Raw genomic sequence first — 17,457 nt, 5'->3', positions numbered from 1 at the left:
GTTCGACACAATTGTAAACTCAACACTGACCCCTTACACGCTGTCTAACACCCTCTTTTCTCACACTATGCTGTATGTCCTGTTGCATGGACATGACCATCATGCCTGTGACACTTAGCACAACTCTGTGCCCAGCACCCCACAACCCATCTCAGCGTCCCAGCCCAGCAGTGTTCCTGCCCCCTGTGCTGTGCCTCCTCTTCTGCTTGCTGGCACCGAGCTGGTCAGGTTTCCTCATGTTCAGTGTCCCCCCAACCCCGATGTCCTTTTTTTCTGCATTGGTTTCCTTCACATGGGAGACTTCCATGTAGGCAGAGCTTCTCCAGCATGCTCCTTCCTTCAACCTTACCTTGCCCTCCAGACTTTTCTCTTAAGGATGCCAGTGCTTTGGCCCAAAGTGGAGCAATGCAGTTGGAAGCTGTTGGATGGAACGGAGAGGAATAGTGTACCTGCTAGCCATCCACAATAAAGCCAAAGGCTGGATCCAGTTTGCAAGTGGCAGTTCCCTTGGACCTAACAACAGTGCATGGGCGCTCTTGTAAGCAAGTCCCAGTCCCTGCAAGAAGTGAGTAGGACTGAGATTACTGCTTTCTAAGCTGATACTTGGATGCTGGTTCTCTGAAGAAGTTGGGTGCTTTACGTTCAGAGGGCTTTGAAGGCAACAGTTTGCGTATTATAAAATGTGTTACAAACCAACCTAATGTCTTCACTGTTAGCCTTCAGCATAAGAACAGTGGTCAACATGTACAGAAAAGCATGCTAAAAGTAGCAGTCCACAAGAACAAACACTGATTGAAATCCCTACATAAGTTTATTGTGGTATACATGAAAAGTGAGTTGCTTAAAACTTCAAAACAAAATGAATGGGAAATTGTTTTATCTCTTGGGGGAAAAGAAAATTGTTTCAAAGTGCTGAACTTGAGTAAACAAATAGTGCAATAACTGGTTACATGATGCACAATTAAGATAAAAAATGATTAGTATGCTGACATTTTGTATGGGTTTGGCTTCATTCAAAAATAGGGGTATATAGTTATCTGTCTTCAGTCCTGAACTATGTTAATGTGTCTCAGTACGTACCTCATCGTATTTTATAGGTGGCAAAAGTGGAATATATTAGAAAAAAGCCAAAATTAAAAGAAGTTCTGGTGAGATTAGAAGAGCATATGGAATGCACCTGTACATCATCAAATACTAATTCAGATTATAGAGAAGAAGAAACTGGTATGTTTTCCTTTTATTTTTGCATTAATGCTTATTTCATATGGACCTTGTTTTTATATTAGTAAAGAATGTAAAGCAAATTTTACTTCCCGTGAACTTAAGTAGAGAAGCCCCCAGCTACCTCTCCATATGTTGAAGATGCAAAATTAGGAACAGTTTGTGCTGGATAAAGAGTATGGACTTGAAGTTTAAATTCTATCAATTCTCATTAGGTCAGCCTTTAAATAAAAGTAAATGACCGATATTATTCAAGTCTTGCTTAACTAAGTTAAAGGTTGTCCTGTTGCAGTTTATTGGTGAACTCTGTTGCCTAATTTTTTTAGACTTTGTGGAGACAGGGTTAAGGCTGAGATTTACTTGACCTTGGGGAAAATATTAATGAAAAGAATATAAAGCACTTAGGAATATATTTTTTTTTATTTAGAAGTAAGGAGTTTTGAAACAACAGTGCCAGTTCCTGTTGTTTTCTTATGCATATATAGTCAAGAATTTATTGGCAGTTGCTAGGTTAAGTGTGTGTTTGCCTTCTCAAGACAACATTTAAATTATCATGGGGAAAGATTTGTGGGGAAGAATTCTTATTTTCAACATGACTTTCATAAAAACACCTAAAATTGCTAGCTCAGATCCTTTTGCTAGGGTGCAATAAATGCAGGACTTGACATATGTAAAAAGAACGCCTCCCATTCTCCTGATTTTGGTTGAAGGTAACCCCAAAAGTTGCTTTTTCTTCTGCCAGGAATTTAGGGGTTCAATAGACCCAGCTCTGAGATTAGAGTCAGTGAAGAGCAAGTAAATATAGGAGGAAAGCTGCCCAATGGTGATGGATTTCATAGGTGTCTGGGTAAGGAAGGATTTTCTGTACTGCCTCTGTCTAGCTTGGAGACATAAACCTGGTCTAAGTGAATGTAAACTTCAGTTGCTATGTACAGAGCAGAAGAATTAGAATTTGTGTAAAAGCAAAGATAGGTCTCTGCTGTGATTTTTATTGGACATAATTTATAATCCAAGCTGAGTGTTTTAGCTAAAACTAGGTTGAGTTGTGAGTAGACAAAAACACATTTAAAGTGATTATTTTTGTTGTGTGTATGGCTCGATATTTTTTCTGTCCTGTATTTGGAAAAAACAGTTCTGCTAGATCAATTGTGTGTGAAAAAATGGAGTAAAATTGGAATGGAAGAATAAAGTTTTCTAGGATTTAATTACTGATAGGAACAAAACTTGCACCAGCAAGTGGATGGTGAGCTGAAAATAGCTTAACTACAGAGCTGAAAGCAAATGTTGAATACAGCATGGTAACAGTAATTATAGATGGATCTTGGAAATGACGTATGCAATGCCAACTTCGTTTATTATTTCTTTACTTTTGTATAATTACTTTGTAAACGGAATGTCAAATCAGACGTTATAAAGTTATTACTTTAATGCAAAATATAATGAGATTTCTTTGAAATGTAAACGGTTTGAGTATTTATTACTTCAGTGTTCAACAAAATGCATTACCTTAGGGCTTTTTACCAGCCCTGCCCTTATGTTAACAGGAAGGCCTAGGGAATCAGGTAAAAAACGGAAACGAAAAAAGTTAAAACCAACATAAAACCTACTGGAACTATTTGATATTCAGGTAGGACCTATATGCTGAACACCCTAATAGCACAAGTACTGGAAAACTTAATCAAATATCATCACTTCAACTTAATCACTGTTCAAAATCTTGACACTTGCTACCTCAAGGCTGCAAAGAGATTAGATTTGATTGGCTTTGATAATTCTACCTGCTGGTATTTTTCTTTTAAGCTCCACATCACCATCAGCATCTTACATTCTTGAGCTACTTCCTCTTCTTGCCTTTTTTTTTTTTCTTCTTTTTTATTTATTTATTATTTTTTTGGAGGGTGCTAATACTTCAGCTTCTGAAATTTCAAGTTCCATTGCCTCTGCTTTTGTTTCATTATTATTGATTTCTGAGGTCAAAGCATCACATAATAATGCATGAATGAATTGCCAGGTTACAAACTGTTGTATTCTGAGTCATTGGCTGTAAAACATTGAGCATATGTACATGGTAAATATTATTATATGCATGACCATCAAACCCTTGTTTTGGCATGAACTGGGATTGATTGTACATGCACCCAAGGTGGTCTCTTGATCTGCCTACCTGAGAAGGAAGATGCTTAGAAATTCCATTTTTGTGTTGCAGGGCCCTGTGCTACTTACACCAGAAAATTAAGATCTTTTTTTTTGGTCTGTTCAGTCTCAGTAGGATGATGCCAGTCACTTATCAAAATTCATCAGTTTTTCAGTGTAGTGAAAAACTAACACCCTCTCAATGCAAAAATGACTGAAATCCTTTGGCCAACATATTAGCAATGTATGATGATGGCAATACACATTCCAAATTAAATACAGAGTTTTCATTGCTTAATGACTTGAAATTATGTAAACTGCAGTACTTGCAATTGATTCTAGTATTTGGAGTGGGAATTATTTGAATTTTGCAGTGTATATGCCTAACGCCTGTATGACGGTGAATTTGATTTCAAGCACCTATTTTTGCACATAAACTCCCAATGGCAATTTTCATTTATACTGATGTATCTTTTCTAAAAAATGCTAAACTTCATATCCTGTTTCAGATTAACAGGTATTTATTGGGAGTAGTATGATAGAAGCAAAGATTTTCTAAAATTCAACTTTAAAAGTGAGCATGTAAACTCAATCAAAACAGCATTTAGAACTTCTTGTCCCAGGTTAGTGACTCTTCATGCAGAACAGTTTTTTTTTTAAGTCATCTACTTAGAGGATAGGACCTTTGATTCTAATCATAGAGTTATTGTATCTTTTTTCTCTCCTGCAGATGTAAGGTGAAAATAAGCTAGAAAAAAAACTTCTCTCTGGGACATGGATGTACATGGTTTGTTACATTCCTGAACCTACTATGTATGGTGCTTATTGACTGTATACTTTATTTGTTCTCCTATGTGAAAAAACTGGCTCAAAAGAACACTTAATGAGAACAAAGAGACAATGTACATTTGTTTAATGTGACATCAAAGCAAGTATTGTAGCACTCTGTGAAACAATAGGAAGCTTCCCTGTCCAAAAAAGAAAAAAAAGAAAGAAAAGCAGAAAAGAAAAAAGACAGTTGAATGAATGGAGGATACCCAAAGTACCCAAAAACATGACAAAAATCTAAGTGAATAGTGGACTTCTGTCAGAGCAGTCAACGGTGCTTTACGTCAAGAAATGTGCCTGCGTTCTTGATGAAGATGGATGGATGCTGATGGACTTCAGGCACAAAAAAAGCAGGAATGTATGAAATGATCAAATGCCACGCAAACACTATAGAACAATACATCCTTGCTTGGTGGTGTTTTAAAAGTCTATACAAAAAAAAAAAAAAACCTTCTGGGGAGCCTTAAGTGGATTTTTTTTTTTTTTTTTTTTTTTTTTTACACCATAAAGTGATTATTAAGTTTTCTTTTTACTCTTTGCCTAGCTTTTTATTATCTCTTGGACTACATTTGCCAATAACACATATAAAAGACTGGTATAACAATAAGCAGAACACAAAACGTTATGGTATTTCTCCTAGTGGGATGCAAACTAATGAGATGTATTAAAATAAAAATGGTATACCTATGCATAATTTTCTAGACGTTTCTTGGTTTATGTTCCCCAACCTCCCCCGTAATTTAAAGCATTACAAAAACAGAAAAAAAAAAAAAAAGAGAAAAAAAAGAGACGTGCGTAAACAAATCATAGGATATCCATGCAGAAATCCTTTTTTTTTTTTTTTTTCTTTAAGACTTATGCCAGTTGCCTACTAGTGATATTGTGTTAGCAATTGTCATTCTTATCAGTATACAGATACTTTTATTTCACATGTTGGAGCTGTGTGAAATGTACAAATTCTTGTATCTGCATTGTACAATGTCATGGTGGCATGGGAACTACCTTGCTGCAAATATTTGAACAAAACCTAAAATTCTTTATTTTTGGTAAAATGTTATGCTTTATGTGTATTCAACAGAAATATGTGTTTTTGTAAAGGTGAAGTTTGTATTTTTATCTAAAAATTAACAGTTTTATATACCTGAGAAAGCCTGCTATGTTTTCTTGAACCAAAAAAAAAAAAAGAAAAAAGAAAAAAAAGCATTTTGTGGTCATATTTTTGTAGTAGAATAGCCCAAATAACATCAAAATCTATTTTAACTATAGCAGGGCAGATAAAATACTCTGGCACAAGGTCCTGTATTTTCAAAGTGCCAAAGGATTAAATGTTCAGCTCCCCATGGATTTCAGTGGGAGCCACATGGCTAAATCCTTCTTTACTGCTTTGGAAATTTAGGTCTGTGCCAGATATGACATGGCTACTCACTTGGCCAAAATCACTGCCCCACCCCAGTAGTTTGGATTATGTACCCTTTGTTTTATTTGGATTATCTCATTGGATATGTAAAATGAACTACTGGTTTCTTTTCTTTGTGAAACATCTACAAAGAGATGAAAGAGTTTTCTCCTCTTAGTTTGGAACGACAAAATGTTATCTTAAGACAGTGTTTCCATTCAAATCAAAAATATCTTCAAATGTGAATGAACTGCAGAACCTTAAAACAACAAAAGAGAGAGATTTTTAACCTTTCCATTTCTTTAAATATAGTTCAAACATCCTCCTCCCTTTTCCCCCTCCGTTCCAGTAGCTATGTCCAATTTCAACCAAACAAAGCAATGTTAGCTAACAGGCATTATTGGCTTCAGATGCTAATGCAGAGATAGAGTTAGTCACCGTTCTATTTTGTGATCATTTTCCCAGTGTATTTGTTGAGCACCAAAACTGGAAATACATTTAACTACGATTGTCTGTGCTTGTTTTCCACTAAGTGTACTGTTCACAATGTTATGCACATGAATGTATGTGTCTGCGTTTAAAAAAGTGTATAAAATGTAATTTATATATTTATGTTTCAGTGGGATGCCAATAATGTTGCTCCGTTCCGTTTTTGTCTAAAAGATATCTAATGAAAAAAAATCATTTATCCATTAAAATCATGTAGATGAAAAGCATTATGTGACCCACTCAGACACTGTGCAGATATAAAAGGATGTCAAAGTCACTTAAGTGGAATAATTTGCAAAACAACTTTTTGAGAGTCCTTTGGTTGCACTGGCATAAGAGGTTGCATTCAAGTCTGTGGGCCAGATTCCCTGGAGTAACTCTGTTGAGTATAATGGAGCTCTGCTGATTTACACCACCAGGGAGTCTGGCCCTCTGTTAAAGTCCTGGAAAAGAGCAGGCCAAGGCATGCATTTTACTGGTGCCAGCAAATAAATTTGTTATGCCAAATTCAGCAAACCAAGCGGGAATGAAGACTGAACAGCGTCTTCTCCAGTAGTTGTTTGTTTGAGACTTGTAGTGTTGAGTTAATTTTGTTACAAGGAATGAAACGCACATGAGTCTTTGCTCTCAAGCACAGTGTTTATATGGCATGCAGCAGAAAACACAAAAATCTCAGGGCTATATTCTCAGCTATTATAAATTGGCAAAAGTTTTTGATTTCAGCCTCCCCTAAGCTAATTTACATCAGATGAGGATCCAGTCCATGGTTTTAAAATATGAGGAGTAGTGTCATGACATAAGTATCATTTACTGTTGTCTGGCTGAGATATTACCCGCCAGCCTTTTGAACATTACAGGCTATGGTGTTAGTAGACCTTCTTTGAGATGGCAAATACAACCAGAAGGAACAGTAACATTAAAGGTTGTGACACAGGAGACATCAATTCAAAGTTAAGTTGGACATTTCAAGGCCCATATCCTCAGCTGGTGTAAATCACCATTGCTCTGTTGCCTGCAATGGAGCTGTACCAGCTTACACCACTTGAGGGGCTGGTCCCTCATTCTTGCTCATCCCTTTCACTACTCGGTCCTGCAGGGATCTCAGATTGTTGTGTACTGTTAATGTAATCCTGTGTTCTCTAATACTTAAGCACAATAAGTGAATATAAGAATGAGTGTCAGACTTAACTTTGAATGTCCAAGCTCTGAAATGGTTTGTTTCACCATTGTGGCTGTAAATTAAACAGTTCTCTGTGCATTTGTGAATGCCGTGTCATATCTTCTTCCACTTTTGGAGCTGGACTCCATTTGGACTTTAGAATGCAACATGTGGAGTGTTAGAGGGAAGGGTGTGAGCAGTTGGAGCCGCCAGATATGTGTTGAACAACTCTGTTATTCATGGGGTGGAGGGCTAGTGGGGCACTTAAGAAATGAATTTAAAATGGTAGTCGTTGAAAGTCATGTTTCCGTGCAATCCTTAAATATCTTGTCATTTTTGTCCTTGCACAAACCAGGCAGAGATTTGGGGACAAAGTGTTTTGGCAAAATGTTATTCCGTTTACATTCTACAGTCACTTCCTCTGTCCAAAGCTTCAGAAGTTGTTGGTCTGATTTTGTGGTCTTTTCTGATCGAAAAGCATATTTGGAAGACAGTGCCTGAAAACAATCTCCATGTTATAATATGGTGCATGAGTGTTGATTCTCTAGTCAAGTCATTACGTTTAATACTGTGCTTCATCTTTCCTGAGCTGCCCTTCAGTTGCTTTTATTGAGTGAAATCAAGGAATATGTGCCAGTTTTCTTTCCTTTTCTTCTGTTCTCTGTCCTGCTTGGCATCTGCTTCGTTAGTGCGTGGTGACTGAAGGCAGTTGCTCCTCTCCAGCCCTGGAGGTTTCCAGGCAGCTCTGGTTCTTCTATGTCTTCGAGCTTAGGCTTTTTACTCTTCTTGGAACAGCATCTCACACATCTCCTCCCTCCAGTGGGCTTCAGTATTCCAGGTTCTCTTGGCTGTCTTCCTTGGGTCCATATTCCTGTTCTGTGGGCTGTTTTACAGCTATTTTCTGCCTGACTTTCCCATCTCTCTCTTTCTCAAGGATTTTCCCTTCCTAGGTTCTTTCTCATCATATATCTCTTCGCTCTCCTCCTGCCTGAGAGAACAGTCTTTGATCTGTTTATCTCTAAATCAATTGCTTTATCTAGGCATGTACCCTGAGATCCTGTCTCCCAGGCCAACAGGCCCATAACTGCCCCCCCACGTGAAAAACAAATGCTCTTATATAGACAAGCTTTTGTGGAGAGGAAAAGATTCATCTTTGCATTTGGAAAAATACTCGTTACTGAAGGCTCGCTGCTGAAGCTCTATCCAACTCCAGTAGCAGTGTAACTCTGGAATAGTGGTGTTCAAGCTATTCCAGACATCTGACAGTTCAATTAAAATTCACTTTCCCTTCATAATTTAATTTGAAAGTGTATCCAAAAGCAAAGATGAAGTTTCAAAGCTCCCTCGGATTCGCATGCTCATATTTTACAGTAAATTGAAGGAAATCATGTTTGTGAGCCCCTTCCATGACTTTGAAAATCTTATCCTGAGTATTTATCTTATCCTCTCTTGGGCTGAAAATCTTGGTTGCTTTAAAACAGAAACAAAGCAGAGGTACATAATTGTTTTAAAGGAAGTCGTTTTCTTGGTGTTTCTAACTCCACAGCTTCTAGACTAGCAGATCTCTAGATAAAGATTGTTTAAACCCTTGAGGATCCCACTTATGTGTGCTTTAATTTCAGGTAAAAGAGAGAAGCCCATCAGTGTTTTATTCCCCAAAACTAAGCCTATATTTTGTATTTTTTATTTTATTTAAATAATTACTGTGTGCTTTCCCACATTTTAATAGAAGGTATTATTCATGTTTGAGCTTTTCTGTGCTGCTCTTTGCTGTAGTGTCTCACTGCAGCACAGCCTTGAACAGGTTTGTACTCATACCCCCTCTGAAATAAAGAACTATTGTTATCCCATTTTAGGCGAGACCGAGGCATGGAGAAATGACTGTGCAAGGTCACACAGCAAGGCTATGGCAGAACAAGGGATAGGACTCAGATCTGAGTGCTCATCCAGTGCCCTAAATCACACGACCATCTTCCCTTTCCAGGAATGAATCCTTGCACCCTTAGAGCTAAATACTGAAAAGATTGAGGGTAAGTCATTTTGCCTAATTATTGTGCATTGGATACATGATCAAAAACCACTGCCATATCAAAGAATGTAGTGACGGATGCAAATCCAGCTTTCAGCCCATGCACTTATGCAGCCTGTTATGCTATCATGAACTGGTCATTTCCTGCATTTCTAAGGAGTCAACCTTTCGTGACTTTGTAGTAAAAATTACGCACATAGAAAAAATGAAGACTCATATTTTATGGGAATTTGCGAAAATTCAGTAGACAATTTTTCATTGTACTTCTCACATCATTGTTATTCATTCCTTTTATGGTGTGAGTAACGTTTCCTAAGGGAGCTGTTTTTATCATGGGCCCAATCCTGAATTCTTTTCCCAGGCCCTAACATGGAAAAACACGTTTGCCCTTCTTCAGACTAGTGCCTAAACATGCATGTAACTTTGGACAAACATCCCACTGACTTTGGGCAAATGGAGCAGAGTTGATGTTTATTACTGCTTTTGCTCAGTGTGCTTTTCTGGCACAGGGTTGGGGGTCTTCTTGTCCTTAGAGTCTTGAAGTATGTTGGAAATAAACCCAAAGATGAAGTAACAAGACTAGTATATACAACTAAAGAATAGCTAGGAGAATTCCCTTCTCTTTTGCTTCCATGGAGGTTACCATCTTGCTGTATTTGTTATTTTCTGAAAAACTATTTTCCTGGCATGGGTGGATTCAGGACCACCATTACTAATGCCAGTGATCCAGTGATCCCCTTTAAGATGATCTGTTCAGGTACATCAGAGAACATAATTTGAAAACTCACAGTCATATCCATAACAGACAAATTTGAGATGGGAAAAATAATTAGATAAAAATTCATGTGAAATGTGGCATGTTTTAGTTTAAAAAAAAAATGAAGAAGAAGAAGAAAGTGCACAAGATCAGAAGACTGATCATTCATTTTTCAGTTGTGGAATGTTATCAGTCCCATTAGTCATTCTAATTATTTGCTGCATCAGGCCAAATTATGTGCTGAATTAGCTCAGAATCACTACAACACATAAAAAGTTATGGCTGGTTCTCGTTGAACTGCTACCTATTATCATGGCATATGACTGTAAGGTGGGGCCCACAATCACAGTTGTAAATCAAAGAACGAGTCATAGGTTAGGTACTGTTTTCCTTGGATATTGTCTCTAAGTTTGTTTTCTGTATGCTAGTTTCTTGAGGGATGTTTGGTGAGCTTTTCACTTAGGTGTAAAGCCAAGAATACGTAGTTCCCAACCTGAAAGTTGCACAGTCATCCTTCCAAGATCAGGCCTGTTTTGGCCTCTGTAAACTAACTTTGACCTTCTGTAATGAAGGCAACTGGTTTTACTGTCCATCTTTGAAACTGAGAGTAGCTGTTAAGACCAGGCATGCACAGAATAGAAACAACCAGAAGTGCAGATGATCCATGGGGATTAAAAATCATCCTGATTCTTGAGAAGAACTGGAAATCAGTAGAAGAAAAGCACAGTTGAAAATCCCACCCTGGCTTATTTGGCAGGTGAAAAAAAAATCCAGAAAATCTACTACATGTAGTGATTATTCAGTGACAAAATAGCTTTTGATAGAAAATGTTTGGGCTTAAATCTTTCAGCAGTTAATAATCATCTTTATAGACCATAATACCTGAATACTTCACTTATCGATACATCAGGGCTTGGATGGACTTTGAGACACATGAAAATGGGACACTCCTTAGGCCAATGGTAGCTAGCTCTATGTTCTAGTAACTGATCAACCAATTACATAACTGGCCAGATCACTAACTTACAGAAATAGATACAACCCTATTGACTTCACTAGAGATGACAAGTTACCTGAGAATTGACCCGAAACTCTTGACATGAAGCAGATAATGGTTTCATATTTTGCTGTTTAGTGTTGTAAAAATAGAATCATTTCCTGGAGCAGTTAAAACAAGAAAATCTGGAAAAGCAATTTCCCACAGAGACTCATCCACCCTGGAATTTGCTAAGGTCCCCGGATGTGAACATGTGCTGTTAGAAAACATAAAACAGCAACTTTGTTTAGGGAAGCCTCTGACCTGTCAAAAATGCAAAGCATTCATTACCAGACTTTTCCTTGGCAATTAGTGGGTAGAATTACTCATAGAAATTGTTTTGTTTGCTCACGAGGGGAGAAGCAAGACATAAATTCAAGATATCCCCTGTTTGACCACAAGAAAGAAGACTCTGTTCAGAGGGGGCCTGTGGGTGAAGTGCTGAGCAGCCTCAGATCCCTTTGGGGGTGAACTCAAACATGTAGACTGCACTGTAGTATCAAGAGCGCTCCAGAATTGCTGGAGTTCCTGGCTGTGACATTTTTTTCAGTGGTCTAAGGGATTTCGGCATCTGATCCTAATTCTTTTTTCAAGATTTTCAGTAAACCTCAGCTAGCTTCAAAATCCCTCTGTCTCTGTTCTGCAGAGCAGCCAATTTTGACCCAGGGATGTTGCTGTGAGTGTTACCTTTCTTCCCTAGGCCATGGCACTCAAACCTCAGGTTTGCTTTCTCCTGTTTGGTAAAAGTGTTTTCCAGCAGTGACTTTTCAAGTACCTGTTGCATGCTCAGTTCACTGCTGAAACAGCCTGATATTTCAGATGGGGCTTCCTCCTTGCTCCAGCCATACTTCACCTTTTCCTTCGCACTTTGGTTTTTCCTCTCTTTTCTGTAGAAAGGTGATGCTGGTTTAAGCTGAAGACCAGGGAAGTTATAAGAGGCCAGATTTTCTCCTCTGAGCCCTGCCCTGCTGGAGCCTGATGCCCAGCTGTGCCTGCTGTGTGGAGCCAGAGAAGGAGGGAGAGATGCTGCAGCACTTCAAGGAAGCCAATATATGCCTCCTCGTGCTCGAAAGGTCCTGTATGAAGATGCATCCTCCCTGGCTGCCACCAAGCCCTGCAGTTTCCCCCTTTTCCCCTTGCCTAGAGGACCCATTTCCTGACGCTGACATGTCCCTCGTGCAAGGGAGGGTCTCATACTGCAAGACGTGGTTGAGGAGAGGTGGTATCTACTTAGCAGCAAGATTCCCATGGAAACTGAGTGCTCTGTGCTCACGCACTTGGGAGGGAAGACTCTTCTTGGTCCAAACTCACCCATAGCAAATTGAGCTGCTCAGAGCTCTCATTGGAGCAAGGAAGCTACTAAAATATGTCTTCAGGATCTGAATTCTCCCTTGACTGCAATGGGTTTCCACAAAAAAAAAAAAAAAAAAAAAAAAGCGACAGAAGCAATTTATCACAGTTAGAATGGTTTCTTCAACAAGCCACGTATAAGTCCTGCAGGTTAATGCTCAGCTTGTGCATTTTACTGATGGCCACAAATGCTGCTTTTAAATCATGTTGTCACAATTTGTTCAGGGATTTCTGTTTCTCTTACGCGCACTTCAGAATGGTTTGCCTAACAGCTTGTATCCATTTGTTGTGAAGAGCCTGCTGGCCAAACCAAAATGCTTAGGCCCTGTCTGTGTATCTAATGGGGGTTTGGGGACTTAGCAGCTAGGGTTAGCAAGTACAAGTGTTTCCCGTTAACTCCCTGCATTCCCCTAAGTTATGATTCAGCAGTGTACTCAGTGGAAAGCTGAACCTGAAGCATGTGAGATGTTTCTTTGAAGTTACTCGTGCTTCAAGTTAGGCATGATCTGAATTGGCTTGATGAACTGAGGGCCCAAATAGCCTGCTGCGGTAACAGTGTAAACATGATGTTTTCCTTTTGTGCATTGCTCGGAGTGATGCTAGTTCCAGAAATGGTCTGCAACCTTTCAGGAAACTATACCATAGTACTGAAGGAAAGCTTTAACTTTTCAGTGGCTTTCTGTCAGCAGTTCTGCTACAGTAGAAAGCCCATAGATAACAATGGCTGCCCTCTCTGAGCCTCTGAGGTCTCTCCCTTCCTTATTTTCTTCAGCATGTTTCTTTTCTAAGGCAAGTGAAAAAAAAAATCCTTAAAAAAAATCCTTAAAAATCTTTAAAAAGGTGGAAAATTAAGCAGATCATATCATCTTGATTCCTTTATCTACCTTAATTAAGGAGAAGTTTGCCAATAGTGATCTGGTATTTCCTAAAACAAGCATACATGAAGAACACTTTAAGTGACTTCAAAAGAATTTGCAGACTAGATCAGGAAAAGATAAAACCAGAAGTGGAAACTTCTAATACACTTTATAGCTCATTATTTACAGGAAATACATTGTTGCATAGGATACTAATGAATTTTGCAGGATGGAGTTTCCGAAAAAAAAAAAAAAAAAAAAAAAAAGGTACCTTTTGTACCTTAGAAGAAAGGCCTTGGATCTTTTAAAAGTATGATAGACACACTGTGGCTAGAAAGATTCTACCTCTGGGAAAAGGCTTTCTAAAGTTTCAAATGTGTACACTGTTGTATTTCTGTAGCAACTTCCTGGATGAGCTGCTGAAAGGTGGTAAAGGAAATGGTAGATTTCTGTCTTGGTTTCAGTTGTCTTGTTCTACACCCCAGAAGGCAGAACACTGCATTGCATATCTGCAGCTGTAGGGAGAACAGCAGGATCACATTTGAATATGAAAGGATGAATGTGGTGAAGCTGGTACTGATGTTCTCCATCAGCTAGCGAGGCCAGGGAAGTCAGGGAAGCAGCATGGATACTCAGGTTTACCAGTGACACTTGCCTGGAAAATTAATATTCGCCTGATTCTTAACTAACTTGATTGAAGAAATAATCCTAAAAATCTGTTTCAGGACAAGGGCCCAAATCCCAAACTACTGGATTTTCTGCTAGTGAGTTGCTGCTCCTCTAGGCCTCAGAGGCATTGTGACACACAAGGATTTCACGGAGATCCTGTGGATGACAAACAGCATAGTGTCACACGATTTAAATTGTTCCCTGGTGTAAACAAGCCCCTCAGTGGTGGCTAGAGAGCTGAGGGGTTGTGCCCTAGCTCATCTCATGGTTTCAAGTGCAGATGTGCTGTCCCAAGGTAACACCAGCTGGTGTAGGGAATATCCCCCCATGGGGGATATTTCACTCATACTGCACTCACATTGCAAGGGCAGCTTTGCTGGAGGTTTGAACATATTTCAGGCAGCAGGGCATTTGCATCAGGACTGAAGCATCCAGGCAGTGAAGCTTGAGCATTTTTTTTTCTTAAATACAGGCTAAATACTTAAATATTAGGTTAGCTGCTCTTTCTATCTTTAGGCACTAAGATACCTCTAAACTTGTGGCTGCTGGAAGGCCGTCTTATCGAAAACCAAGAAGCATTGGCCCTTGTAAAAATTTCTACTCATGCTTGAAAGTGAGGTTTAGGCTCCTAAGTCATGAAAAGGCTTTTGCAAATGTTTGTATTTGTCTTCCTGTTTCCCTATAGATCAACCTGCTTGGCCTGAACTGAATGTATAAATAATAAACAGCTGAAAGACAGTCTGATTGCTTCTTTTTGAGTGTTTCCCTTATGGAGTGCTTGGGGTCACATGGCATCTGCTATGACCTTAAGGACCTGGTTTCTGGAGGCTTTTTTAAGATGCTAACAAACCCCTCATTTTAACTAGCCATCAAATGAGCCAGTCAGTGGTAACCATTCAAGAGAGGCATTAGGAGAGCGTTCTTGCTGGGATACAACATGGCTCTGTCCATGTGCTGGCCAGGGATGAAGGGCTGGAAAACTGTGTGGTGGAAGAGACTATTAATCTGATTTTCCACAACTTTCCTTGCAGCTGCATTTTTGAGGAGAGAGAGAGAGATGGCTAGGCTTGCAGTAACATGTTGTGCCGTCATAAATGCTACAGCCACCATCTGTTTCCAGCCCACGACTTGAAAGAAAACTGAGCAGTAATCTCATAATTCACATGAGCATTTTACACTTGTGAACCCTTCCCAACCTTTGTCTAATAATGAGGGGAGTGCATGGTGCTAAGGTTTGTATTTTTTCCTGCACGTATTAGTGTTTATTTGTATGTCTCTTTCTGTTTATTTTATTTTATTTTTTTCCATGGGCCCATAATAAAAAATTCTCTGGGAGGAAAATCAGACCAGTTCTGCAGTCAAAAGAAATATAATGAAGGCGAAATCCCAATTCCATTGACCTTGCCGGCAAAATTCTCCGTGAGGAGGTGCATTTAACATTCCTTGCTGTGTTTGTCTTAGCTACTTGTTGATTAAAAGAAAGACATTAGAAAGTGAAGAGGCAGGTTGCTGAACTGCCCTTTCCCTGCAGAAACACTACTGCTAGAATAGCTGGACATGCGCATTTGAAAACTGCACCATCAGATAGGATGGTAATGGTAGGTTGGATTTTAATGAAAACAAATTCTTCTGCTAATCTTGGCTTCGGGCTGGCCCTCCATGGGATTAAGGATACCACCTGCTGTGCCAAAGATGTGCTCAGGTTCGAGGCTGCTGGTGGGTGGGAAGAACACAGACATCTGAGAGTGACGCTGGTGAGCGATCGCAGTCTGTCCTCTTGCAGTGCCCTCGGGGAAGGCAGAGTTGAGATCGTGTAGTTGGTGGAAATACTGCTCCTCTTCAGCCTGAAAAGCAAGGCTAACGTCATTAAGGATTTCTTTCTGACTGTTCCACAAAACCAAGGGCTGCTGTTTCTCTCATCTTTGGACCCAATTTGCACACCATCTCCTAGCACAGCTGAACTGGCTGAATGAACTCCTGCACTCCTCTGGCCTTAGAAACAATGACTTCCATCATCTCGATAAGACTGCAGAGCAGTTTAAGGATGAAAGGGCTTCTCATTTCATATATACCCCACTGCTGCTAGAATTGTAAATCCTTGATGGACTGAGTTTATAGCAAACTGCTACTGCAAGCAGGTGAAATATATTTTGTGTTGTCATATGTATGGTCAAACTGTTCAAGAAGCCACCAAACAAAGAACTGAGCTTCTGATGGGAAACCAATCTCTTTCAATTTTATTGAAAAATAATAAATACCTATCAAATAAATGAACTTATTTTGACATGTGATACCTGTTGGTTGATCCTCAGTATCTCCAAGATGTGCCAGTAAGTGAAAGAGTGTTTCCAGCTGTTACCAGGTCCAGCAAACATGGCATGAAGTTCCACCAAGACAAGGTTTGTAAGCTCATTAGGTTAAGGGAGTAGATCCAGACAGCCCCTTTTTTACCACTACATGCTATTCTGGTTGTGTTTGTTAAGGTAGCAAGGGTACACCCACACAACTCAGCTTTTTGGTCCCTTCCTCCCTACAGAAGCCACATCCAGCCACATTGACCTCTGTTTGAATCAATGACAAAGATTCATTAACCCATATCTTTCTGTGGTCCTTCTGACAGTTTTATCAAATACGGATTATTGGTGGGCCTTTGGGGTCTAGAAATGCCTATTTTGGTGCTTCGTGACAGTTGATGAGCTAAAAAGGAGACAGTAGAATCTCTTCAAGATGATAGCAATGTGAATCATGTATACTCCTGTATCATTTTCTCACAGAGTGAATTGTCCTGAAAAAATAACTTATTTTTTACCCAGGCTAATTGATTATAGGCAGGGGGTGCTGGGAGCTGTTGGATTAAATAGTCTCTCTTCATTTACTGCTCCCATCCTGCCGGAATCAGTTCCTTCTGCCTCCCACTCCCTTGTCTGTAGCTTGCAGCCGCATCTGAATGCTCACGTGCTGGTACAAGCCTTCTCCCTGCCCTCCCGCTGTGCCCCTTGCTGTCCTTGGAGCTGCAAGCAGCTTTCCCGAGGCTAGGTTTCACATGAGAGGGAGCACATGAAGGGCAGCAGCAGGGAAGGTCTCTGACATGAAATTCCCAGGAAAAGGATTTGCACATTTTATGACCGTTCAGATGGAAATGCAACGGAGCTGAATTATTACTCCTTAATCCTGCTTTCTCACTTTCCTCCCAGCAGCCTCCTCCCCTCAAGCTTAGGTAATACAGAAGCTTATAAACAAATCCCACTGCATGAAAAATAGCAAAGGGGGGAAAAAAAGGGGACCTGGGTTAGGGCTGTGATGGATAGACAGGTGGAAGGCAGGCACCAGAAAGGACGATGAATGGTAAAAGCCTTTGATGGAAACACTAAAGAGCTATTGAAAATCCAAGGGGTGGGGGGAGGGAGGAGAAAGAATAGCAGGAGGAGGGAAAGCAAGGGAGCCGTGCCCCCCTCCCCTCCGCCCTCTTTCTCAGGATGTTGAAAGTATTTGTCCTTCGTTACAAAATGATTGAACTGCCGCCAGGCCAGGCC

The 17,457-nt window shown here is 39.7% G+C and overlaps 1 protein-coding gene across 15 annotated transcripts in view; it reads left to right on the top strand.

Moving 5' to 3' along the window:
- PDGFA (platelet derived growth factor subunit A) overlaps positions 1–16,215 on the top strand; it is a 34,415-nt gene extending 18,200 nt beyond the window's left edge. The window contains exons 5-8 of one of the 15 annotated variants that reach the window (XR_011101785.1): positions 1,098–1,224; positions 9,083–9,256; positions 11,942–15,156; positions 15,708–16,215. Coding sequence is in view for 7 of the 15 variants with exons in the window: in XM_068700004.1 (XP_068556105.1) it covers positions 1,098–1,224; positions 9,083–9,216 (261 nt within the window). In the remaining 8 variants the exon portion in view is untranslated. Of the gene's footprint in view, positions 1–361; positions 566–1,097; positions 1,225–1,963; positions 2,684–2,732; positions 2,849–3,863; positions 3,978–4,084; positions 7,326–9,082; positions 9,257–11,941 lie in introns of those variants that run through there. The other 14 variants (XR_011101786.1, XR_011101787.1, XR_011101788.1 and 11 more) reach the window with 14 other exon arrangements.
- The last annotated feature ends 1,242 nt before the right edge of the window (positions 16,216–17,457 follow it).

The sequence above is a fragment of the Anas acuta genome, chromosome 15, assembly GCF_963932015.1.
Source record: "Anas acuta chromosome 15, bAnaAcu1.1, whole genome shotgun sequence".
NCBI lineage: Eukaryota > Metazoa > Chordata > Aves > Anseriformes > Anatidae > Anas > Anas acuta.
Note: the sequence above shows the minus strand (reverse complement) of the source record. Positions and strands in the feature narration are given on the sequence as shown.